Source organism: Ctenopharyngodon idella, chromosome 10 (assembly GCF_019924925.1).
Source record: "Ctenopharyngodon idella isolate HZGC_01 chromosome 10, HZGC01, whole genome shotgun sequence".
NCBI classification, from domain to species: domain Eukaryota; kingdom Metazoa; phylum Chordata; class Actinopteri; order Cypriniformes; family Xenocyprididae; genus Ctenopharyngodon; species Ctenopharyngodon idella.
In genome coordinates, this window is record NC_067229.1 from 36,716,033 (window position 1) to 36,741,921 (window position 25,889).

At 40.5% G+C, this 25,889-nt stretch overlaps 1 protein-coding gene across 7 annotated transcripts in view; it reads right to left on the reverse strand.

Annotated features, from left to right (window-relative positions):
- Window positions 1-669: 669 nt before the first annotated feature.
- auts2a (activator of transcription and developmental regulator AUTS2 a) overlaps window positions 670-25,889 on the reverse strand; it is a 352,628-nt gene continuing 327,408 nt past the window's right edge. For 3 of the 7 annotated variants that reach the window (XM_051909180.1, XM_051909183.1, XM_051909188.1), the window contains 13 exons: window positions 10,307-10,844; window positions 9,213-9,490; window positions 8,786-9,024; window positions 7,432-7,476; window positions 6,424-6,519; window positions 6,037-6,108; window positions 5,689-5,718; window positions 5,177-5,248; window positions 4,853-4,994; window positions 4,431-4,511; window positions 3,888-3,971; window positions 3,440-3,689; window positions 670-3,217 (listed from right to left, as the gene is read on the reverse strand). In XM_051909180.1, the coding sequence (XP_051765140.1) occupies window positions 1,999-3,217; window positions 3,440-3,689; window positions 3,888-3,971; window positions 4,431-4,511; window positions 4,853-4,994; window positions 5,177-5,248; window positions 5,689-5,718; window positions 6,037-6,108; window positions 6,424-6,519; window positions 7,432-7,476; window positions 8,786-9,024; window positions 9,213-9,490; window positions 10,307-10,844 (3,146 nt within the window). In that variant the 3' untranslated portion in view covers window positions 670-1,998. The remainder of the gene's footprint in view (window positions 3,218-3,439; window positions 3,690-3,887; window positions 3,972-4,430; window positions 4,512-4,852; window positions 4,995-5,176; window positions 5,249-5,688; window positions 5,719-6,036; window positions 6,109-6,423; window positions 6,520-7,431; window positions 7,477-8,785; window positions 9,025-9,212; window positions 9,491-10,306; window positions 10,845-25,889) is intronic. The other 4 variants (XM_051909186.1, XM_051909184.1, XM_051909185.1 and 1 more) reach the window with 4 other exon arrangements.

The window sequence follows — 25,889 nt, forward strand, 5'->3', positions numbered from 1 at the left end:
TGCGGTCATCCCTGTTGCTTGTGCACCTTTGCCTACCCAATTTCTTCCTTCCAGTCAACTTTGCATTTAATATGCTTTGATATACACTCTGTAAACAGCCACCCCATTCAGTAATGACCTTCTGTGACTTATTCTCTTTGTGGAGGGTGTCAATGATTGTCTCCTGGACCATTGCCAAGTCAGCAGTCTTCCCCATTAGTGTGGTTTCAAAGAACAAAAGATACCCGGAATTTATACTGTAGGGATGGTCATTTAATGAAACTCAAATGTAAATATTCTAATATTTTGAGATACTGGATTTTGGACTTTCATGAGCTGTACGCTCTAATCAACAAATTAAAAAAAAAAAACTTTTGAAATGTTTTACTTTACATGTAGGGAATCTAGAATATATGAAAGTTTCATTTTTTAAAATAATTTACAATAAAAAAATGAACTTTTTCACGATATTCTAATTATATGACCAGCACCTGTATATATATATATATATATAAATCTCATTAATCCTAAACATAAGCAACAGTAATACTAATGCTTGCTCTACATTCTGCTATCAGATTTGGCTTGTGTATTGATTATGAGTATAAAATAGTTCTTAAATTTCACCCTTTCATGTATGTGCACATTCTATGATGGGGCGTATTGAGGAACAGAAACTTCAGGAAAGGATTAGTTCACATTTTTTAATAACATGGCACAATTTACATAACACAAGTTTAACTGAGGAGCATGCTGTCGCCTCACCCTTTTTTTTTGTACATGATCTAGAAAGGACTTCGTTTACGTACATGATAAACAGCAAAAAATTTCTTACAATCTCTTTGCAATACGTATTGACTACCCACTACTGCTTCAGTGGACATTTTAATGTTTGATTTTAAGAAAAAATTAGAGAAAAGGAAAAAAAAAAAAAAAAAAATCACTGCACAACATCTGAATTTCACAGAGTTTAAAAGCGCACAACTATCCCTCCCATGGACTACTAAAATAGATCTCTGCTCATTAAAAACAAACTTCCATAGCTTACAACTCGCTTTATCATTGTGTAGATACATAATATTTTAATACACATTTAGATCAATAGGGAATTGTCCTGCTTTCTGTACTCAAACGTCTCGTGACATAATGGGATGTGTTGTCATGTTTGCAGTCTTTTTCAAATTGCCACACTTCTGATTTAGAGGTAATTCAGCGAATTTAGGTTTTGTTAGGTTCTTGAAACATTTGTGTATTTGTAAGGATTGTCAACACAGATTTTTATCTTTTATCTTGATGAACAAAAGCATGTTTCTGGATCAAGAGTTAGGAAATATGTTTTATAGCTTAAGTGTGAGTAATATCCGTTGCTGAAAATCCCCATCTAGGAGCAATCTTGTAAGTCATGTGTAAGCATGTACTGTTGCTTTGACGGGAGAATGTGAGGGTTCAGTAGAGACTGGTAGTCCTCTAGGAGAGAGAAAACGTGATACAGAGAGAGCCCACGCATGAGTTGCATAGTTGAAAGAAGGGATGTGGTCTCTTGGACGATATGATCCTTCAAAACCATTAATATGCAGCATTAAACTAAAACCAGAGCCTGTGCGCTCACTCTCCTTTTGATCACTGCCCACTATGTACAGCATTTCAAAGTAAAGCTTTCATAACAACCATTTGCATATTTGTACCATACATTTTTCCCCTTAAGGGGAGAAAACACAGACTTCGCACATATCTACAAGTTCTTCCTTTTGTCAATGTATTGAGGTACCTGTACATTCCAAAATCACCTTTTCCATGTTGGAGATCTAATATTTGTCCACTTGCTCAAGATCAGTGTACTGTATATGTTTAAGAATACACACCAATGCAGGAGCGAACAGGATAAAAGAGCATGAAAAATCTTTTGTACAAAAACAAAACGCAACACACACAAAAAAATCAGTAATGCACAATCTATACACAGATATAATACAGCCTCAAGTGCTTGCTTTTGAGTTCCATCATAGTCCATCAGGAGTCTCACCGCGCCTCGATGTCTTTGTGTGTGTGTGAAGGGGGTCTGTCTCTAATGTCAGTGCCAAGTGGGGTAGTCCGTCTGGGAGATGTGGAACGCGCTCCCAGGGTTGGGATAAGAGGGGGTGGGGCACTGAGTGATGCAGTGGGAGGGGTTTTGTTGAGGATTCCGTTCTGGGCAGCAGCAGCCACAGCAGAGGAGGGGCTAACACGGGGGTAGTGCATGCTGGGAAGTCCGGGGGCCATGAGACCAGGGTGAGGGAGATGTCCGTCTAAAGCTGGGTGATGCATGGGGTGAAGACGCCCCTGCTCATAGTCCTCTCGGAGCAAGTGCAGACGTTCCCTCTCTTCTAGGTGTGCCCGCTCTTGTTCCCGCCGCTGTTCCAAGGTCAGTCCGTGAGGGTGGTCTCGGTTAAAGTCATGAGGCTCGCGGTCCCGGTATGAGCGTTCTGCGTCATACAGCCGCGGTGCTGCTAACCGGTGCAGAGGGTCATTCCGTAGTAACAGATCCCGAGCTAATGGATCCCTCCGGTGGATGTCGAGTCCCCGATAAGGGTCCCTCATGGGATCCCAATGAAAGGCGGGATAGGGGAACCTCTCCGCCCCTGGGATGGGACTGATACCCATAAAGGGGGCCACCATACGAGTCCTCTCCAGACTACTGATACTGTTTATGGGATGCATGCTGGCCATGCCCATGGGTACTGGCATTGATGATGGAGGGTGAAGAGCAGCAGGAGGAGGAGGTGCTTGTGGTGTGGATCTTTGCTCTGGTGATCTTTCCGTGGGGCCGTCCTGCTCCTCTTTCCTCTCTTCTTTCACCTTCACCTCACTGTTTTTCTTCTCATACGTGATCTCAGCTTTCTTCTCCAGAACATCTCGAGTCAACCCGCCGTTCACCCGATCTACGCCGCCTGGCCGCATGTAGGGTGACGCTGTAACCCGATTGGCCGGCTTGTCTTCAGAAACCCGGCCATCGTGGATGACGGAAGTGTCTTTGTCATTGTGGTGATTCTCCTTGCCCTTGTGCTCATCTGTGTTGGAGTCTTTCCAGTCTGAGTGCTCGCGTTCTCTCTCGCGATCTTTGGGCTTGTCCTTGTCCCGAGGCTCGCTGGAAGAGATGTGGTTCCGGGAGGGCTCAGACGTCCGAGTGTGACCCAACAGAGTGAGGGGGTTAACAGGGATCGGGGATTGGTGATTCTGGTGCCTCTTCTCGGCAGGTTCCCTAGAGGTGAAACAGACCATAATTAATTAGATAATCAACAGTCAGCTGTTCATGAATGTAAAATAAACCTCTCTTCAGGGCGATACTGACCACCCTCTCTGTTTATTCTGCAATAATGATTTGATATTCTGATTGTAATACATACTTAAAGAAAAACTCTTCCTAGCGTTGACAAGTAACATCATGTGATTGTGTTAATATAATTTACACAGCTCTACACACCGTTCTTTATCGTCCTTGTTAACTGATGAATCCCTCTTGTCCAGGTCACGTTCTCTTTCCCTGTCCCTTTCTCGTTCTCTCTCATGTGAACTGACTGACGCGCTGCGTTCCGAGTCTCCGGGTTTGAGCCAGGGAGGTGGGGTGGGGAAGGAAGGCGGAGTGCGGTGGAGTCTGTTCCATGGCTCGTGGGGTCCGCTGAAGTGCTGTTGTGCGCTGGGTGCATCTTTGTGGCCAAATACAGAGTTGGGTGCTGGGAGATGGAAAAACAACATGATTTATCTTGCTCTTCTCTATTTCATGCAGTCATCTTTGATGTCAGATAATTACGTACAGTTGTAATGACCTTTTAACCTACAATTAATTATGTTAATGAGATTTATCCGAATGCTAAAAGATTGATTGAAGGTGAAATTTCTAATAAACAACAGTTTGACTAATTGACACTCACTGAGTGCTGGGTTTCCCAGCCCACCAAAAGCTGCAGTGCTTAATGAGGCCAGACCTCCAAATGAAGCTGGTCTGCTGAAGGGCTCTGCCAATCAAAACAGGAACAAAGAATCAGTTGATGAACAAATGAATCACCAATAAATTACAGCTTGTTTCATTATAGAATGTTGACTTTTTACAATAAACCAGCTTTTAACTAACTGAATCCTAAGTTCACAAATGAAGAGATATATCAACACGTTTCAGTCACCCATAGGCAAGGGGTGTCTAATCCTGTAGAGTTTAGCTCCGATCCTAATTAAACACACCTGAACCAGCTAATCAAGGTCTTCAGGATTACTAGAAACTTCCAGGCAAATGTTGAGGCATGTTGTAGCTAAACTGCAGGACTTTGGTCCTTCAGGAGAAGGACTGGACACCCCTGCCTTAGATTACACACATTTCAGTCAAGTAGAAATATACACATTTCAGTCAGTAATTGACTGCACAGTGACACCTAGTGGAGGAAAGTGAACATGCATGTGAAAGAGTCTTGTTAGCTTACCCAAGTGGGGTGCTGGGGTAAGAAAGTTGCTAGGATGATGTGGATGGTGTCCGAAAGGTGCAGCTGAGGGATGCGTTGACCCTGAAACAAAGATTTGTTCCAATCTTAAAGCAAGCCTAATGGTCTAGCTACATCCTAACAGGCAAAAACTTCTCACATCCTGACAGGAGTGAAAATACAGTACACAAAAATAGATTGCTTGAATTATAATAAAAGCATTCTTGTTTTGTCACTTCACTCGTTTGCAGTATAGGTGGATACTGCGTGTAATGTGTACTAAGAAATGGGGACTAAAACAATGACAAAGTAATCAACACTAATATTAGTGGTGACTCATTGAAAAATACTGGAAGCACTGCACTTAATCTGTGTAGTGATAGTGATCTCTCTCAACTCTGCTAAGATTTGGATAATCCACTCACCTGCTGCTGAGAAAAGCGATGCAGGTCGTGCCAAGTCATGAGGGTGGTGGATGGCTCCAAAAAGGGTGGGGCCTGGGGGTCGACTTAGGAACTCCGGTTTGAGGCCAAAGTCCAGCTTGTGTGGGTCAACCTGCATCTGCTGCTGGAGAAGGCCAGGTACAAGAGAGAACAAATGTGATACCCCTCTCAAAGTACCTCAAAAATTAAGACTGTATAGTGTTATATAGTTCAGAGTTAACAGGAAGAGGAAGAAAAGAGCCACAAAGAATATTTCTTTCCACATGTATGAGCTGATCTTGATTGGAGGGTGTATGCAAATCTCACCTTTACTTTCTGTTGGTGATGGTAAATTTGCCAGGCTATATGGACATGCATAGCACACCACTTTCCTGGTTTCTTTGGAGACAGAAAGACAAGGTAAGGTTTTTATGTTCATACATGACTAAAATCATGTTAGTTTAATTTTAATCACTTCTATAACAGAATATCGGGTACATCTGACAAGATTATCTACAATTTTATATAATACTGTTGAGCATTTTTAAAGTGAAATTTCAGTTTCAAGTTTCTTTGCTTGTTCCCATATTTTAAGCATGGCTGCAAATTAATTAAGCAAAATGTCATTACAAAGTGTTTTCAGATAAGGGAGTCATATAGTGTCTCCTATAGACTCTGAGAGGAGACCGTTGAGTCCCAGCGCACAGCTAATTAAAGAGACTGTGGAGCTGAAGGCAGGTGCTCAGTGTAAGGTGGGATTAAACTGTAATGAGCTTTTACTCTATTTCCTGCATACTCCTGTGGGGAAACAAACTGAATAACTGATAAAGCAGTCTTACCCTGAGAACTGGCCGGAACGGATCTGTTAGCTAGAGAGGAGAGGGAAAAAGAGCGTGAGTGAGAGAGATTAGGGACACAAAGCTGTCAGTCAGGACTTTTAATTAGCATCCGAGCATCACTTCATCACTGACCAAATTAAAATGTTAAAATTTCCCTTTCTAATGAAGCATTTCGTGAAATAATTAGGCCAGAATTCAGAGTATTCCCCTTCCTATCACTGCCTGCATACCAATGTGGACAACAGTATAACATGACTGACAAATGCGATGGCTAGTTTGCCAGCACTAGTTTAAAAACCACAGTCACTACAATTTGTTCATTGCAAACTGTGTCTTTGGGGTGCGTACCCGAGGGTCTTTCTGAAGAAGTGTGTGTGGGACGGCTCCAGGCCTGGCTGCCACGTCTAGAGGATTTGAGGTCTATAGTGTACAAAGACAAAAAGTAAGCATTCTCAACTTATCACAAGATACCTAAATCATCCAGTATCATCTCTCACTACTGATAGCTAACTGGGGACATCATCAGACAGTACACGTTAAAAAGAACATTTGAAATTGATTATCTATTTATACTGTACCTATACATAACATTAAAGTAGAAACAGACTGTCTGAGATCTGTTTATGTTTAGCCAGATCCATTCCATGTGTGCAGGAGTACACTCAGAACAGCACAGGAGGTTAGTTTTGGGTGTAGTCTTGACATTCCGACATTTAGCGTTTGATATTGTGATACCTTGGGCTGGAACGCTCCCTGCAGAGATCCGAAGGGCCCCGTCGGCGGGATGACGGGCGGAATGCCAGACACCGCTGGGGGGTAAGAGTGGAACAGCTGAGAAAAGAAAAAGGATATAAGACATAGTTACTCCAGGAGGTTCTTGTTTGATTGTGTCAGCTGTTTACAGTTATACAGTGAGACCAGAGCCTGTAGGTCGCTGTACAAACGAACTACACAAGATCAGCTGCTGACATTTAAATGGCCCTCTTCATTACATACTGCATAATATAAAGTGTCACAATATGAAAATACACACCATGTGAAAATAATTCATAACAATGTTCTGCTAGGTTTTTCTCTCTATACATGAATAAATGAAAGAATGTAACTACAAAGCACCTTTTCTGCTCCATATAATGATACAACCTTCATCTGACCCTCGGCTGTTGTGACATTCAACAAAGATTAACAGCAAGATGAATTTACAATACGGGTCACTCTCTAAACCTGCTCTGATAGCAATGACTATTATTATCACAACGCACTGCATAATGCATGTAATTACTGCAGTGTGCGTGTTCTAGGGTGGGTGTCACAAATGAATCATTGCTAAATGGCGACTCCGTAATTGAAGGGCAGAGATCAAATAAATTAAAGTTGCATTAACCTGTTGGACAGGCAGGTACAATGAAACGCATTTTATCTATAACACAATCCAGCAAGACATTTCAGTAAAAACACATCTTGCAGCCAATCTGCTTAATAAAATATTTTTAATGAAAATTTTGCCCTTACTACCTTATGTAGTAGCGTTATTTATTAAGGCGCAATAAGGCACTTGAGGCCTATGGCTGCGTGTGGTACCTAAAAATGCCCTAAGTCTGCTCCTATTGCTTAAAACACCCATAATGTAAAGCACGATGAAATTAAATGATGGGAGCTGAAATAAAAAGGACAATGACCACTACATTAAACAAGAAGAAAAAAGCCATCACAGCAAATGACAAAAATATGACAGGGACTCACGCTGTGTCTGTAGAAGGGGTCAACTTTAGTGGGGTATTTCTCAAACTGTGGAGGAAAGGAGAAAGAGAGCTCAGTACACACAGGAGTCCTTCAGGCCCACAAACAATTTACTCCTGACAAATATCTTGTGGAGTCATAAGGTTTAAAACAAATATTAAATGCTTTAATGTGCTCTCCAGAAAAGTGTGTTTGGTTGGCATTAAAATGGTCTCTGCCCTGATAAATGAATGTTAGCGCAGACCAGAATATAGCCCTGCCTTATTTCTGCTGCCCCAATCTAGAATGTTGTTTTGCAATTTACAGTGAACTATCATAGGGATTTCTCTTGTTAATGTGTATTACTCAGCAATGGTCAAGTAGAAGCCATTTGGCTGTCTAAAAATAGTCCTATAAACAGCTCATTTAATGAGGTTTGAGTGGTCTAATCTGGATCCAGAGAGAATGTTTCCCACTCGTGAGTAAACAATGCGGCTCTCAAACTAGTTTTATACTCTCATTAGCTAACAGAGCGCCATTCTCAGAGGCTTTTGAGCCTGGCATGGTTCAAAAGCCACTTTTATGCCTCTGTGGGCACTGTGGTTATCATCGAGCTGTGTGTGGGAGTGTCTGTATGAAGCTTCAACTCACTAATCAGCTCTGCTGCCTGCCAACCAAAAGCCCTCAGTCAAAACTCCATCAGACCAAAATGATGTCATTAAACTGGGAATGAATAAACTAGTATTAAGTTCTCAAGGCTTGGCTGGAACAAAAACGTACCGCCAGCAGCTCTGACTGCCAATTCTAAAATCAGGGCAGAGAACAGAGGGTGGAGAAGCATGCCAGAGAAAAACAGCAGTTTTTCAACACAGAAAAGCCACATTGTGGCGAGAGAGAAACATATGGTTACGATCGAGGAAGCGAGCCACTGCCATGGCTTCCAGTGTTTACTGAATCAGCATACTGTACTGTACACGTTTATAATTTAGCAGTCGGTACGACACATACACATTTAGACATTTACACACAATTCTAGTACAGTTACCTATAGTGTTCCCACAGGTTTTGAGCCCAGTTTTTTTTTTTTTTTTTTAAGTAATTTCAGATGACTTGAGCGTTTTTTACTAATAATTTTGATTTTGACAGATTCGCTAACTAATTCATCATATGTGAACCGGTTTAATGATTCATTAAAAGGATTCACTATAGAAATTTCCATGACCGTGGGAACCCTGTATCTTATATACATGCATTTGGTTTTTATGTGTATACATCTATTTTATACATTCAGTCACCCATTTAACCATTCAATCACACAATCACGCATCCATCACCACAATGTTTATTTTTTTTAGAGTTGTGTTCCACTTATCCTCACATTTCTGGCTGGGGTACGCACCATGGGCGGTGCAGGCGTGGGCATGATGGCGTGGGGGAAAGGGGTGAAGGTGTGCTGGTGTGTGTGTTGGTGTGTGTGCTGGTGTTGATGCTGATGCTGGTGCTGGTGCTGGTGGAACTCAGTCCGCAGGTATGGAGGGGGACCCAGTGATGCCCCGCGATCAGCACTCTGAGACGCCAGGAAACGAGTATTTAATTCCTGCCGGAGAATGTCTTGTTCTGGGAAAAGGAAGAGGGAGAGAAGCAAAAATAAACACACATTTTAAATAGGGACTTTACCAGAACTGTTTATCTAAATGCAGAACAAACCATATCGGTATTGGCGATAATTTTCCAACATTAGCTGGCAATAATATCGGATCTTATTTATATTATGTATAAAAGGATGTTAGATGAGAGATTGATACCTGAGTAGGCACTCCCAGCTGGGTGTCCGGGGACCGGCAGAGTGTTTGAGGTGAGAGGAGGAGGTGGAGGCAGAGCAGCAGGCGACGCAAACATATTGGTGTGATGAGGAAGAGTGGAGGGTGGCAGGGAGGGGGGGAAGGTGTGCGAAGCCGTAGGGTTCGCTGGCAGGGGCAGGGGGAAGGTCGCTGCTGCCCCAGTGGGGGCAGGTTGGTGATGGTGCAGATGAGGGACTGGAGAGGGGCCCGGGGGCTTCCCTGGAGTGCTGCTTCGACTACTGCTGAAAAAAAGAGAGAATAAACAATTATACAAACGTGCCTGTGTAAAAGAGAACTCACTGAACACAAAACTTTTTTGTTCACTAAACTGCTTTAAGAGTGAAAAGTGTCTGCTACAAATTTAGCAAAATAATCCAGTTTCAGTAACCTGGAATGTGCATACAGGGCTGAAGAATGAGTTATTCCTGGAGGGATTTCCTAGCTGCACAAGCTAAAGTATTTATCAGAGTTGTACGCAATCTAACAAAGAGCTAATTTACAGGCTAAGTAATCATTTAAATGCTAATTATTTCATATTAAAAGCTGCGCACACACACAGAAAAACACAAAGTATAATTATCATCAGCAGTCCACTGGCAAGATACTGCACAGAGTGGACTACACAAAAAATCTAAAGGTTGTCAGAGAAGGGCGAGAGGAGGGAGGAGATCTGCTTCTCTGCTGGATACTGGGGTGTCTGAGTCAAGCAGAGAAATTGTTATCTACAAGCCGCCGCCAGCTACAAGGCAGCAGCAGCAGCATCGACGTGGGAGGGGAACGAATCAAACCGTCTAATCTCTCAGCTGGGGTTCTCTCTGTGGTGCTGTCAGGCTCGCACACACTCACACACAAACACATACAGACAGGGATTTGTGCCTCATGTTTACTGGAGGATTGATACATTTTACATTCTAATACAGGAATCACGCTGTTCTGCTACAGTATTTAAGAGCGGTGGGCTCAGAACAGCTGCTCAATCAGTGTACAACACATCTGGAGTATAACAGAAACTTTCTGCTGATATTTAACTCTATTACACTCATTTGCTGCCCACTCACCTGAGGCCGTTAAGAGTAAGGCTGCCACTGTAGGCTGAAATGGGACGTGGGTGGCACCGTGAGGGTGGTCTGTGCTGCACAGGTTGGGTGGGGTTCTGCTGGGCTGGTAGCGCTGGTGATGGCGGGTGGTGGTAGATGCCTGGGGTTCGAGGTGGCCTTGGGTGAGATGGAGGCTCAGATGGGTCCTGAGGCTGGGGTGGGGGTGCCTGAGAGGGCTCGTGGCCCTGGGTTGGAGGCAGAGTGCTAGGGGGCGACAGCGGTCTAAGAGGGCGTTCTGGGCAAGGGTGCTGGGTTTGGGCTGGACTTGGGGCCAAGGGTAACCCCCGGTTGGAGGGGGGTGGCTGGAGGTGAAGAGGGGCGGGGAGGGGAGGTTTGGAATGGGAAGTGGGCACCAGTGAGGGGGTGGCCGAGGAGAGTTCACGGGAAGTCTCCTGGCTCTTCTCTTGACTGCGCTCTAGGCCTGACACCTTGGGAATGCCCAGGCCACGCAGCTCCTGGCTGGCATTGGTGGAGAGCGTGTCAACGCTAAAATCTGAAACTGAAGAGACGAGAAGGAGAGCTTGTATCAACGCTAAAATCTGGAACTGAAGAGACAAGAGATATCACACATGCTTACATATTATGGAGGTAAAGGTCTGTCATCTGATTTTACAAAGAACAGATTTAAACTGATAAGACAGCAAGACAGAAAAGAAACCCTTGTGCCACAGAAAACTGTTTCTATTTACTTTGAGAAGCAGGTCTTTGTTGCATTCAGTGTTGTTTTTAAAAGAGCAAAATTCATTTGTAATTCTACTCTGCCAGATCAAAGATGTGTCCCACTCAATCAAATTCTGAGAGCAAAATTATAACTTAATATAGAACCATAAATTAATAATAATAAGGGACTAGAACCTAAAGTCTAATTCACATTGCACCGACAGACACCAACCAATGGCGATAGCCGCCAGATTACAGTGCGTCACTTCTCAGACATTCCAATATCAACGCCGATTCAACATGTTCAGTCAGTGAAAGCAAGTGCAACAGATGCTGGTCGGCATTTGTCGGTACAGTGTGAATTGGCCTTAATAAACCAATAACATAAGGTCATGTGAATGCCTTAATGTCTTTTATTAGGGAAAGGACACAAACTAAGGAAAACCTGACCGGCACACCCAAAACTGCTTTTTCAATGAGCTGATATTAGCATTTTATTGTATATTAGAGCTGCACGATTCTGGATAAAATGAGAATCAAGATTTTTTGGTTTCAAATAGAGATCACGATTCTCCCACAATTCTGAATATACAACCGAACAAAATAACATGTTATTTACTAGAGGTTCTGACAAAATATAAATTGCTGACTCTAATTGCTGGAAAATGTTTAAATGAATTATTTAAAAAATGGTTTTGAATGAATTCTATGACTCATTAATAAATACTTGTTTCATTGCTGGATGAATCAGTGTTTTTGAATGAGTCTTTTGAATGAACGATTCAATGGCAAATACATTTTTTAACAGTCAGTTGTTGCCACCTAGTGGAATTAGATGTAATTGATACAACCGTTATTTGATGTGCCAAGTTCGTTTCAAAAGGTAGTTTACTCTATTTTGATCGCTATCATAGAAATTTTAAGTTAGTATTTAAACACCGATGTCTAAATACTAACTTAAAACTTATATCTCAGTATTTCTGTGATAATGTGAATATTTGTAACGCAGAAATAACTAATGTGTGATTCAAAACGTCTCTCTCTGGCTCTGGCAGCACGAACACAGATTTGAACGTTCCGGTATGATTTTGTCAGGTTTAATAGACGCGGGAGAATCGTTGTCATTAATAAAGTAGGATCGCGTGGGTGCTTGAATCGAGATCGCAATCTTTTTACAATTAATCGTGCAGCTCTATTGTACATATAAGAGAGAATGACTGTCAACCAAGGGTTGATGTATCCTCTGGGACCAAAAGCTCTTGGGGATCACAGTGCATGCATAACTCTGATTAACTCCTCTCTGTCTGCTTCAAAGGGGGAACCACACCCCTCTGTATTTTCCATCTCTTCACACCCAGCCTGGCCTCTCCATTGCCCGCAGCAAGGGATGCTAATTGAGCCTAAATCCCATAGGCTTTGGGGATCCTTCTGGAACAGAACCCCCATGGATTGCTGATCCCTCTCTCAAGGGCCTAGGGGCCTCCCAATTCAGTGGCTCATGGGGCCCAGCTCAGAGCATAAGGTCCCAGGTGTGCAGCTGAGAGGTAGTGTGTGTGATGCAGACATTAAGGGTCAGTCTGGCCTGCAGCATTCTACCAGATGAAGATCAATAATCTGGGAGTACAAGGTGCCCCTGAGGAATGGGTTTGTGTCAAACATCTGCCATCTGACATGGGGGGGGAGGCAAGACACTCCTTTGCACAAACACTCATATGTATGCATATACATGCACACAAAAGAACAAACTAAATGCACACACACAAAAAACGATCATTTCAATGTGTATTCCACAGACCGAAAAAACACCCCCAATGATTTTAGAGATATAGGCCATGTACACACTGCAACTACATCCGATTCTCAATTCACTATTTAGTGCTTAATCCTTTTCTGTACACACACAGTTCAGTCATTTACGGGAGTGACAACCGCATTCTAGAACCGAATTAACTCCCAAAAAATGCAGGTAGTGACAACCTCATTTACGGAACGAACTGAACAACTAGTTGTTCATGACGTATGACGAGAGATATGAGAGATGACAGATGAGAGATACATCTCTGATGCACACTAAAATACATATTTTAATGCGCCTCATTGATGCATCTCTTGCATCCTGGTGCGGTGCAAGAAATCATAGGGAAAGCAGTACGAGCTTGACTCATTCGTGTTGCCAGATCTTTGCAAGCAAATTGCAGAACAAGAAAAAGTTCATTAAAAAAATATAATAAATGGAAATGCTTTATGCTAAAAATAGGCCCGAAATATCACGACCTGCACCTGTGCACTTTAATAACTCCATAAACTCGATCGCTGTATGAGCCAAGTTTAAACAACAGCCCCAAAACGCTTATAAAAAGTGGACATGGCAATGCTGCAAGAATGCACTCTGTGAAGCAGCCTTTAAGCATAAACTAAACACGATGCCTCCGTTGACTCTGCTTTAGTTAAAATTGCTAAACACAATGTGGTTACCAAACATGCAAGACACCAGAACATTGATATGGTTACCACAATGTCAATCATCACAGTTTCAGGAGTGAGTTGTGTTCTGTACAAACATGGAACAATAATTTAGGGGACTCGCTCCTGCATAGGGTTGGGAATCTAAAATCAATTCCAATTCTGGAATTGGATCCTTAAAATCAGGAATCAGATACTTGTTATAAAATTAAAATTTAGTTTCCGCTTATCGATTTCTGTGTATGCATTTTAATGTGGTTTTAAACCACTCAAGTATAAGAGGACGCAAATGAGAACTCAAGTCGGCACACTCGCACTGTTTTCTGAGCTGAGCACATCCAGGGCTTGCCTCTCACATATAATGCATGAATACTGAATTGATTTCTCTTTTGCAACTTCTTGCGCTGGAACGGACAAGCACACAATTATGCCAAAATATCCTCATAAACACATGGTATTCAGGGAATTCTCCCCTTAGGTGACTCTTATTGTGGGGATTTTTTAATTTTTTAATTACATTTATCTCACCTAAATGTATGACTCTTATTGTGGGAATTTTTTAATTTTTTAATTACATTTATCTCACCTAAATGTATGCTCACTCTATGTATTTGTGTTTTTACAATGAGGTAATTTTGTTGCGAACCTGTTTTCGCTATCTTTTGTTTGAGAGGTGGCCTTGTGTGTGTGCATTCTGGGTATGAGTGCACAGAAAACTGTCTCTCAGAGAGCGAGTACTACTGAATGCTTTAAAATGTTGAATGTTTACTGACAAGTCGAGCATAAGATAAACTTTAATAACAATGCAACACTGGCCTGATTGGGCAAGTGAAAATTCTGTCCAGAAATGCAAGTGAAAGTCTTGTATAGCAGTGTGCAGCTCGCTTGTACAGACGATGTGGATGTGGTAATGTTTCAATTTCTGAACTTTGTTCAGTTGTATTTATTTGTGCTAATGCTATTTTGCTTATTTGTTCTTATTGTACCACTGTCTAGTTTATTAGTTAGTTGTTCTTAAGGCTGCTGATTTTCATGGTATTCAGCGATACCAAACCTTACTACTGCAATTAATGTGGTTGTCACCCCTGAAACTTTACAGTGTGTTCGTGGCCAAAGGCTACCTCATTTGACCCGTGAAAGCTCACAATACCCTCTGGCTCTGGCACTCTAAAACAAACAAGGGCAATTCAGCCTCCCAGCTCAGAAACAAGCCATCCAGTGGGTGCAATAAGTTACCCTTTATCCTGCCTGAATAACTGGATTTAAGGCGGAGAGGGCTAACAGCACTCAAAGAAAAGCCTTTTGCACTTGTTTGTGTCAGAATGAGGGCTTTTATAAAGGAGTTTCCTTCAGATTATATAGTTCCAGTAGGTCGTCAACAACTGATATGACATGTAAGGACAGACATGCTGTCTTTGCTAGACACTCAAAAGTGTGGGTGCCCATCTCTTTCGCTCTCTTACTGCACTGTGGCCTTCCTGTAGAGACTTTTGATGGAAAATATCCAAAGCTCTTCTAAAAGGCTAAACCACAGAGAGCTCTGCTGCTCCTCCCTGGAGCGACTCTCTCAATGTACTAACATGCCTAAAAAAACAAGACGGAGAGTGAAAACACTGCTTATTCTTCCCGTAATGAAGACTCCAGGGCCGGGCAGGGAGCGGAGGAGAAGTGTGTTTCTCCTCCCTGGGGAGTTAATTTGTCAAGTCTCCTTGATCCCTGGAAACAAATAAATGCAGCTTTCTCTCGCCTCGACAAAAAAGAGTGAAGAGAGGTGATTTTTATTCCAAATGGCAGCCGTGGAGGAGGATGTTTATTAAGATGGTAGAACAGACCGGGAGGCAGACTTTGCAAAGTTCTCATCTGATCACACAATGTTTATGTATGTGTGTGTGTGTTTGAGCAGGATTAAGGTCTACAAGGCTTCTGGAGCAGTGAGCTTGGGTGAGGTCTCAGTGGACAGCAAAACACAGCTCATTATCCCGAGTCCACTCTGAAAGAAAACAGCATATTCAGCTGCTAAAAACCACAGGCAGAGCCCAAATATCTCATAAACAATGTGTTCAAAAGGGGGAAAACAGAATAGAACAAATATTATCCACATTTTTACTAGATAAAATATAATTTACATACCATGTAGGGCGGGGAGATTCGTAAAAAATATCTTATTTATAATCAGCTTAAAAATATTGCGATATCCGATTATATCGTCGTAGAGTCCCACCCCAACCTTGCCCCCGCCAGACACAACACTGCCAAAATACACCGTAAACACACAGCATGTTCAGTTTGGCTGCACTTTATCTAATGATAGCCTGCAATTCAGTTGGTTTCATTTAATTATTGAAATGTTAAAGGTTTGTTGTTAGTCTAACAAGGTGTTTTTTTTTTTAAATAGGGAAAAAAAAATAAAAAAATAAAGAATAGAAATATAATAAATATTATAACAGAATAGTAAGTGTTAGTAACGGGTCAAGTGTTTAAATCAGTAAATATTCAGAAACAGGTGCAGGCTACATAAGCTGCTACCATTTTATTTTTTTCTGTTTAATTTTTATTAATGATTACTTCTGCCGGTGCGCTGTGGCAAGTTTTACCGTGCGCTTGAACTCTGATTAGGCTATGTAGGCATTAAAGGCTCTTTATTATGATTTACATGGTTTATTAATAAACGTGCAATTACTGGACTAATCACATAAAATGAATGATTACTAGTCGACCAGAAAAATCTTTAGTCGAGGGCAGCCCTAGAAAATACACTGTTTACCAATCTTAATAAAGTTATTTTATCCAGACAAACCAATCGCTATTACGAAGTTCTGCACATTCCTACAAAAAAACAAAAAAAAAAACACCACCAGTTACTCTTAAGACACTGAAGTGTGCTTTGAATTCTGCCTCTCTAAATAAGTTTATGTGCTGTCATTTGTAAGTATACTTATACCAGGATACTTACAGGGCCTCCCTGGGTGGTATGTGGCGATATCCGATCCTTCTGGCAAATGCCAGTCATGCTGTTACATTGGGCTTCAGGCATCCTGCCATTTCTACATCCCTTTCACCCCGAAATAGCCCCACATACTCCTGTCAAGCTAGAGATGAGGTCTGGGGTTATGGGGCCTTTCTTCAGTGCCCCCAGGCCTGTGTTAAACTCTTCCCTTCATTGTAACTGACAGCCTTGCACGTCTTCTCCGCCTGACGGCCGTTTTACTGTCAAATCAGCTGAGCTGAGACTTCAGCCTGGTGGTAAAGGCTTAGGCATGGCTATTTGTGATCACTCTGAGCAGAAGAGAGGACAGGGGGCTCTTTTACAGAAAGATGATGTAAGTACCTTAGAGGGCAGCTACAAAGCCACAGCTGAAACAATGCAGTAGCAACAAGCATTCAGCTGCAACCACAACATAGATTAGCAACTTTAACCAGCTCAGACCCAACATTGACAACAAAAGTGGGCTATCTTACTGTCTCATCTATCATTAGTGACTAATACCACAGTAAACATTACAAATAGATCAGAACAAAGCATAAATTCCTAACCGAAGAGGGTGTCATAATGCAGTCAGAAGCTTCTAAACTCAACAACTGATGTGCTCAGGATACAGTAATGGTGCACCTGTGCTAGGTGTTCAGAACAGCTGTTTGAAAAAAAGAAGAAGAAAAAAACACGCCCGTTTTTTTTTTTTTTTTAAATCCTGGCCATTTAAAAGAACAGCACTTGATGTAATCAACAGTAAAACACTAATTTGAGAGCATGGCTGCAGGTGATGCAATAAAAAGAAAATCCCAGCTCATGCACACACTAACACGCTTTAACTTATTTTCAGCAGCGCTACAGATGGAAAGCTGATATACTACAGCTATAATTGAGGGTAGAGAGAAAGAATGCTAACACAACAGTGATTGAGATGCTGACAGACTAATCCCAGCTGACAGTGGCCACATCTGACGATGACAAATACAGAACAGAATCATGTTTTTTTTCCTCAATTTCTGTCACAGATGGAGTATGGGTTCCTTGCCACTGTCACCTTTTGGCTTGCTTAGTTGTTCGGCACAATATTCTGCAATATTATTGACACTATTCGATGAGAACGGATCTGAGCTGGATGATGACATATCCAGAGCTGCTTTAGATTAATTGAACTCATTCCATAATTGATGAACTTTACACAGTTATAGAACCATACTAAATCAACACTGAACTGATTTCAATTGAAAAATGACTGTTTACTATTGTCTTTTTAGAGCTGTTTTCCAACAGAGTTGAATTTTGTTTGCATAATTGAATTATTCTCCTGTTTTTCACTGTAAATCTGCTTTGAAACAATCTGTTTTGTTTAAAGAACTATATAAATAAACGTGATGACTTGAAAGAAAATAATTTAAAAAAGCAGAAATTCTGATTAGATTTTTGATTTTAGTCTAGATTAGATCTGATTAGATTTTGGCCCTTGTCTCATTTTTTATGAAGTTGCTACTTGTAGTTAACATTGTACTATCAATATCAGCAACTACATCAGCCAAATATTGTGAAAGTGATATTTATTTACACTTTAGTGGAAGGAGATCACCGCGGTCCCTAATCGAGCCAAGCTCACAGCCATAATCAATCACTGTAATGACAGACAGGCCAATCCGCCTCTTAACCTTTGGGCTGAAATAACATACACTCAGGCAGACTGCTGACCCATGAGTCTTCACTAAGGATTCAGTATCAAAGTGAGCTCATGCTGCAAACAGTGTTAAACAGGGCTGTCAATGGTGATTTTTTTCTGAAAATCCTTTTTAAATTGGTCACTGACTGTCAGAGAACGGTTGTATAGTGACTGACAGGTACAGGCCTGTGTAATGGACCAATCAGAGCATGTTTGTAAGTAGTTGAGTCTCGTGGTTATCATGTGAGATCATGAATACTTCATGTCAGTGATGACCTAAAAGAGGAAATTAAGTACATACAGAATCACAAGAGACAAACAAACTAAACCCGACATGCCATTCTGAGCATACACGGGACATTTTTGAGGAGACTGAGCAAACACGACAGCAGATGTCTGGGTGTTTATGTTGGCCACCAATTTAGTGTCACAATTCACTCTCCACTCAACACCTTGTGCTGTGTTTGTTGCTTTTATGGATGTGTGTGAATTGTGTGATTGTTCAGCTCAGTGGATGTGTGAGGGTTTGTCTCCCACAGATGGCTAAGGTGATAACTGCTGCTGCCGCTGTTTAAAGCTGGTCAATCTGCTGTAATTACTGTGATTAACACAGAGATGTTTTTCTAAGCACTTGTGACAGACACACAGCTCTCCGGGGCCCTGAAAACACACACACACAACTACTACCCATCCCACCCTCACAAACACATTACTGTCAGCTCATTCTCACACACACCTCATTCACTCCGTCACACATCGCTTTTCACTGCCTCTGCTCCAAACTGGCAAGCTCCTGCTGTTGTTAATTCATTTCCTTTCTGTCTCTTTTGAACACTTGTTTTTTAGCACCCTCATGAATGTTTGTGAGATATCATGTCTTAATGTATCAGATTTGAGTCTAGTCAGCCTATGATGCCCAAAAGTGCTGCTGACAAGCATCTCACCAGGTTTTGAAACACATCTTCTGTCTTTCTCAAACCTTCTCTCTGATGATGGGGCCCATGGCAGATGTATATTTCAAAGTATGTTAAAGAGTTAGTCTCTGTGTGTGTGTGACTGGTAGACTCTGGCAGAAGGATAGATTTCTTCCATGGTGAGGACAGTGTTGATCCCTCTGAGAACAAATCTTTATATATCCCTGAGGACTGAGATCATGTGCACACATTGAAACAAGAGAATGCTCTGACAGCAACTGGGAATGTTACACACACACAGAGCCCAGAAGGGTGTTAACACACTTGCTGCAAACGTATCGAGTCACTCATGGAAAGAGGTATATCGGTCTCTTTTCATCAGTCACTATAGACCTTAGTCTGTGTATAACTCATTTTTAATTTCACCCTGGATGAAAATAAGGCTGAGGAACAGAAGTACAGACCACTGACATAACTTAGGCCATGCAAGCTATTGACTAGTGTTAACCAATAGCCAAATAGCTTTGTTTTAGCAAACTTGGTCTGACTTCACTGTGATATTTATGATCAAATCAATTCTTATTGGATGAACTCAAGTCCTGCCCTTTATTGTGTGCTGTTGAAGATCCTATTTTACTTAGAAATACATCATATTACGGAAGTAAAATGGGTTGTAAACAGCAATTCACATTCACTTTAAAGTTCCGCATAATGTGTAATTTCCAAATTTTTCCCCCAGAATTTTTATTTTCCATTATAAAATTGTGGAAAAAGAGTCATTTTCTGTGTTTATCAGTTGAAAGACTGACACACAAGTACACAAGAGAATGATATACTGAGCAGACTATACTTTTGTCCATCATACCCTCTTTAATTTAAATCGTCCATTTACTCTGACTAGTCTAGCACAAGTAAAAACTACAGTGTTTACAAAATTATAGCTCTATAATTTGTTTTGAAAGAAGGGAAATTGTTACATCTGACTGTAAAATTTAGATGATACAGCTGTTCACAGAGCAGCTGCAGTGATAGTGAATACTAATGTAAACATGCCGGAACAGACAAAACACCAGCAGAAAGAGACAAAGAGGTGATAAGGGAGTCGAAGTCCTGTCTATCAGCACTACACCTTTCTATGTTAGCTGCACGTCTTGTGTCAGCTAGCACAACATTTAAATATTAATGTCTAGGGCAGGAAATGCCCAATTTTACCAGCTACTAATAATTTTTAAAATTATTTCAAAATTTTCATGAGATTTTGTCATTTTTTCTACTTCATACTTCACTACAAAGAGTATCAAACTTTGACAAAAATGTATTTCTTGATTATTTGATATTTTATAATAGTGAATTCATAATGTCTAAATATAAATTCAAAAGTAAAATCTGTTAAAAAAAATATATATATATATTAGGGAGTGGAAATGGATAATAATAAAAGTCAGTAAGTGCTCCTCTTCCGCCATCTAGGTTATTGTGGTAATTTTATGTCTTTTTATTTTTAAACAAAAGTGTTTGTTTGCCACCAAGTGTTAACCAACTTTTACTTTTACAAATGGGGACAATCTTTGAAGGATGAACAAATAATTTTTTTGGTCATTAAACATTAAAAATAACATTTAAATTGGATAATATTTAGAGCTTTGAAGAGCTGGAAAAAGTTATGTGAAGCACTTGAAAGTCCTTGAAAAAAAAATTGCTTGAATTTCACTCTCAAAAGGTTGTATGAACCTTGAAATGAATAATGTAAAAACATTTGATAGAGCAGCATGATGGGGAAAAAATCTAATTGTGTGTTTTTTTTTTGGTTAAAATTGCGATTTAAAATGATAATAAAAAAACGAATTAACAAAAAAGTTATAAGCAACACCAGGATTGTAGTGCTTGCTTGTAGGGCTGCAAAATTTGGCCAAATATTTTGTGCTTATGTATCAATATGACTAATAATAATTATTATGATTATTATTACAAAAAAATGTTAAAACAAGAATTATTACTATTGTAATAACACTATTTTATTATTGAAAATAATAAAAATACAATACAATATTTAATACAATACTTAGGAATAAATATAATAATATAATTAAAATAATAATTTTATTAAACAGAAAAACTTGATTTTACAGGAAACACATAGGAAAAACATATTTTCTCATATACAACAGAAATGGCAGTCGGGTAACGTGGTGGTCGCACCAGTGCGATCTGTAACAAAAAATTTTTTGTCGCATCAGCAGGAAAAAAGGTTTCATTCTGGAGCCCTGTTTGTTTAGTAACCATTGTAACTTCACTTTGGAAATAGAACTTTTTAAAATCTTGAGTCAAGAATAAAGATAGGAAGTTTCTGTAATACAGCCCCAGGGGTCGCACGCAAACAACAACAACAACAACAACAACAAAAACATATTTAACTAGTAGCGGATGTTAATTTCACCCTGTCTAGACAGACATTCTCTGTTAAATAAACCCTCTTATCTTTCTGAAAAGCAGGTAACTAATGCTCTGGGTAAAAGCTGGTAGGACTGTATATATTTACAGCTTGTAAAGCAGCCATTCAAGTCAGCATCCATTGAGAAACCAAACTTGAACTCTGAGTCTCCATGTGACCTTGTAGCCATCGAAGATTTTAATAGAGGACACAAGAGCATTATATCAAACAGATGCCCACTGTAAAAAGTGAGACAGTTGTGGTAAGATCCTGTTGCAGTCACAGCGTTCAAAGTACACACACACACACTTTCATACTGGCAGATGGTGACCAGCACACCATAACTGACATGTAGCCCTACTTATTCTACAAAAAGGATTACAAGACACCTGTTTTCTGTCAGTAACCAAATGGAACGGAAATCAGAGTCTTTCCATAACCTTAACTCTTCGCTGGTATTTCAGTGATTCATGAACTAATAAAGTAGCTCTAAACTCAGTATGACAAAGGAACACACCAGATTATATTCTCTCTCTTTCTATCTCTCTCTCTCTCTCTCACACACACACACACACACACACACACACACACACACACACACCTACCCATCTAGCAGGTCCACCTGCTGATTGTGATGGCTGTTTTGTCCTGCCATATAACTAGTGTCATGTGCAGTGGTTGAATGACACACACAGCTTCATTTGGCCCCAGAGGTGAGTGGTTTAACCCAGTGGGTTGTACCATAGTGTTTAAGAAGGTGGAGAACAGAGTGTATGTGTGTGTGTGCTTAAAAAACAGTGGGGTAACAACTATTGCTGGAGAAAGGGAAGGACCTGACACAATGAAGAACAGTTGGACTGACATCACCTACAGAGATTAATAACAACCCCACTGGGTGCTTACACACAGCATTCTGCACAAAATAAATGTTGGTCAATACGTCAGACGATAATTAGTGGTCCTTGATACAACGGGTAAAAAAGTCTTCGACTTACTTTGAATGAGGGACTCAATGTATTTTTATAAAAATGTAAAAAAAAAAAAAAAAAGTTTTAATCATTTAAAAAAAAAATACAGTAGCTAATACAGTAACTAATATTGTCCTATATCAATATGATTATCAATATATCAGGCATACCTACTACTAACTATTTTTATAATGTGTATTTGTGTGCATATTAATAAGTGATTGGCTGCAATTGCTACAATATTAACACTTTGACATTAACTGAATTCCTCCTCTTTAGATCACCATTAGTGGTGTGTCCCTCAGGGAACTTCAATCAGTCCTCACTCTCACTCAGGTTTCACAGCTGAATGTTTTTAATCCATTCAAACAGGGCAGAAATTGCACTCAGTGCCTCTCTGTCTCTCTGAATGTGTGACACGGGGGACAGAATGCTGCCCTTCACTGAGATCTCTGGAAACATAAGCCCTCCAACAGCCCACCAAAACTGGCACTTACCAGCTCACAGAGCCTGTGTGTGTGTAAAGCCCTCTCATTACCCAAGACTCATGTTTCAGTAAGTTGGGGATTAGAGACACACATGCTGTTTGTGTGTGTGTATGCCTAAGGGGTGTTAGGACTGAGCCACCTGGAAACTCAGCCTTCCTAGGGCATGGCCGTAAACCAATCCTTTGGCTCAACCTGTTGCCAAATAAACCCAGAATCCAAAGCAGAGTCTCTTTCTTCTCCCTCATTCCCATGTTTGGATCTCCTTTTCCTTCCCTCCCTGCTATACTTTAACGAGTCCTTCCTTTAAAATCAAACTCAACTGTTCATTCTCGTGTTGATCGAAGGAAACCAGGGCTGAAGTGAGTGACGCAAGGCGGGTGAAGTATTCTGTGTGTGTGTTCTATACGTCTTCATTCGTTTATTTGAAGTGCTAAGGGAAGCTAAAACAGCCAGCTGCCTCGGGAGTCTCTCAACACACCCTTCAATATGACAGAGGTTGGGAGAGACGTTGGGCAACCCAGGACCCCCTTAAACCCTACGAGACCTTGGGTTGGGTTACTATTAGAACAAAGCAAACCTCTGTGCAGGGCAGCACTCTCAGAGGAGGCAGTGGCTCAGATGGACACATTGACACACACATATTTGTGACGGGCCGAGTGTAGAATCACATAACATGTCTGAGGCCAAGGGAAGCAAAGTATCCTGTGTGTGTGAGTCTCCAGAGTGTATGTTGGTAGGCACTAGCCATCAGAATTCAATGCATTTGTGTGTGTGTTTTTGTTGTATATAACCTAAGCAGCAGCCCGCAGCTGGGTGACTTGTTTGCTTTTCCAGCGTCCCCTAAGCCCAAGCATTGAGGCCCAAACTGAAATGTCTGGTTTAGGATGTCACTGTTTGAATAAAACTTGATGCACAGGATAAAGGCTGCCATTTAAAACCAAAATCAAACAGCGTCTTCTTTGAGCAATGTAATCTGGAACAGATGGTGACAATCCTGCGAATGGGACAGTTCTTCATAGAGCTTATGAAACCACGGCCCGGGTGTGGAATCTCCCATAAATGGAACAAATGGTGATAAAATGGAACATTTCACACTTCATTAGTGCTTATTTATATGAAAGCACACTTTGGATTTTCCCTTTAGCAAAGAATTCTCCGGAGCAACCACAAGCTGGCCTGATTTGAGCATGGTTTTCGGGAGTCCTAATTTTGCTCTATTTAGTAGGCCTATGGGTATTCACACTTATAGAATCCAAGGTAGGCTAGAAACAATATTGTGTCTACAAAATAATCAATCAAAAATGCTTTCTAATAATTGAAAAAAGTAATTCATAAGCATTTTGCTAAGCTAATGATGTAATGTGAATACAAACATAATGATTAATATTTTTAATAATAATAATGTATCCTTTGTGGAGAAAGCAATCCCAGGAAAAAAATAAAATAAAATTGAGAAATAACTGAAAGTGCACCTATAATGCCTTAAAAAGTTTCTTAGTTCAGAGCCGATGGCCTTGTGAGCCCGAGTTCAAGTCCTGGCTTGTAGTCTTTTCCCCAACCCTACCCACCCTCCCACTTCACTTCCTGTCCTCTCTCCAACTAAAATATCTAAATAAAGGAAAAAATGCCATAATCTTTTAAAAAAGGTTCTTGGGTATGAATCTAACTAGGCTTGGTTCACACCAAGAAGGATAACTATACATTGGTCCACACTAGGGCTGGGCATTGACACAAATTTTACAATTCGATTTGATTTTGATTCACAAGCTTGTGATACGACATTGATTAATTGGGGTATGTATCAGGTACTGTCAATGGCAAATTTACTCAAGGAAAAAATATCTCTCAACAAATGTTGTAAACTATGCACTCCTGGGCAAAAAAAAAGAGGCAAAATATTTAGTGGTCTTTAATGGTCTTAACCATTTTAACCACAAATCACTTGTCAGGAAACTAGCAAGAATTACACAAGAGTGTTGTTCCACTCAATGTTAATGGTTCATGAGTAGTTGAAAAACGTCTCCCAGTTCGTTTGAGTTTAATGTGAGACCAAATTTTCACTATAGGGTTCAAATCTGGACTAATGGACTTCTCGGTTGTCTTTGCAATTTGGGCAGGAGTATTGTGTTGTTGAAAAATAACATCTGATCATTCCTCTTTAGATAACAACTTTTCATTTGTGGGAAGCAAGCCATTTCATTGATTCATCACTCCACACACAACTTCCCATATTCTGCCAAAAACTTAATGCTGTCTTTGATGTTTTTTTCTCCATTATGGTATTTATTGTTTGAATTTCATAATAAAATGGAATTTGAAATCGAAATCTTGAACTTTGTTTTTATATCAAAAGTAACAAAGCATATTGCGGTTTATTGGATGGGAAGCACGCTACGAAGTTTTGTTCATTTATCAACTGAAAACAGCATAGACTTTGAAGTTTGCATGGTAGCATATTTTATTCATGAGATTTAAGAATCAATAGTGGTTCATCAAAATGAGAATGAGTAATTTTCTGTTTATTGTTAGTGTGCTTATAATAAAATGTCATCTGTTGCTTTAAATGCTCTTTTAAGCTCTTTACAGTCGGGTGGATTCTGATTGGATGTCAATGTTTTTATCATTCATCAGATGGAAAAAAAAATGTTCTGTAAGTTATTTTGTCACTATTCTTATATAATTAGAACGATTATTAAAACTTTATGGTTACAGTTTAATGTCCTTAATTCTAATGTTCATCTTGGCACATACACACTGCTGCTCTGAGGGACAGTCATGGATTGAGTGATTGCTAAAATGGGAGCTCTGAGACTTCTGACTAATATTTCAACAGAGAATTTAGCAAAAGTAATGGAAACAGAGAGCGACCGAGGTGAGGGCAAAAGGTGTTTATTTTTAACCCGGATAGGTATGAGTGAGAGTCAGCAGAAGAAATGCTGGGAGATGGAGGGAGGCTTGAGTTAGGAAG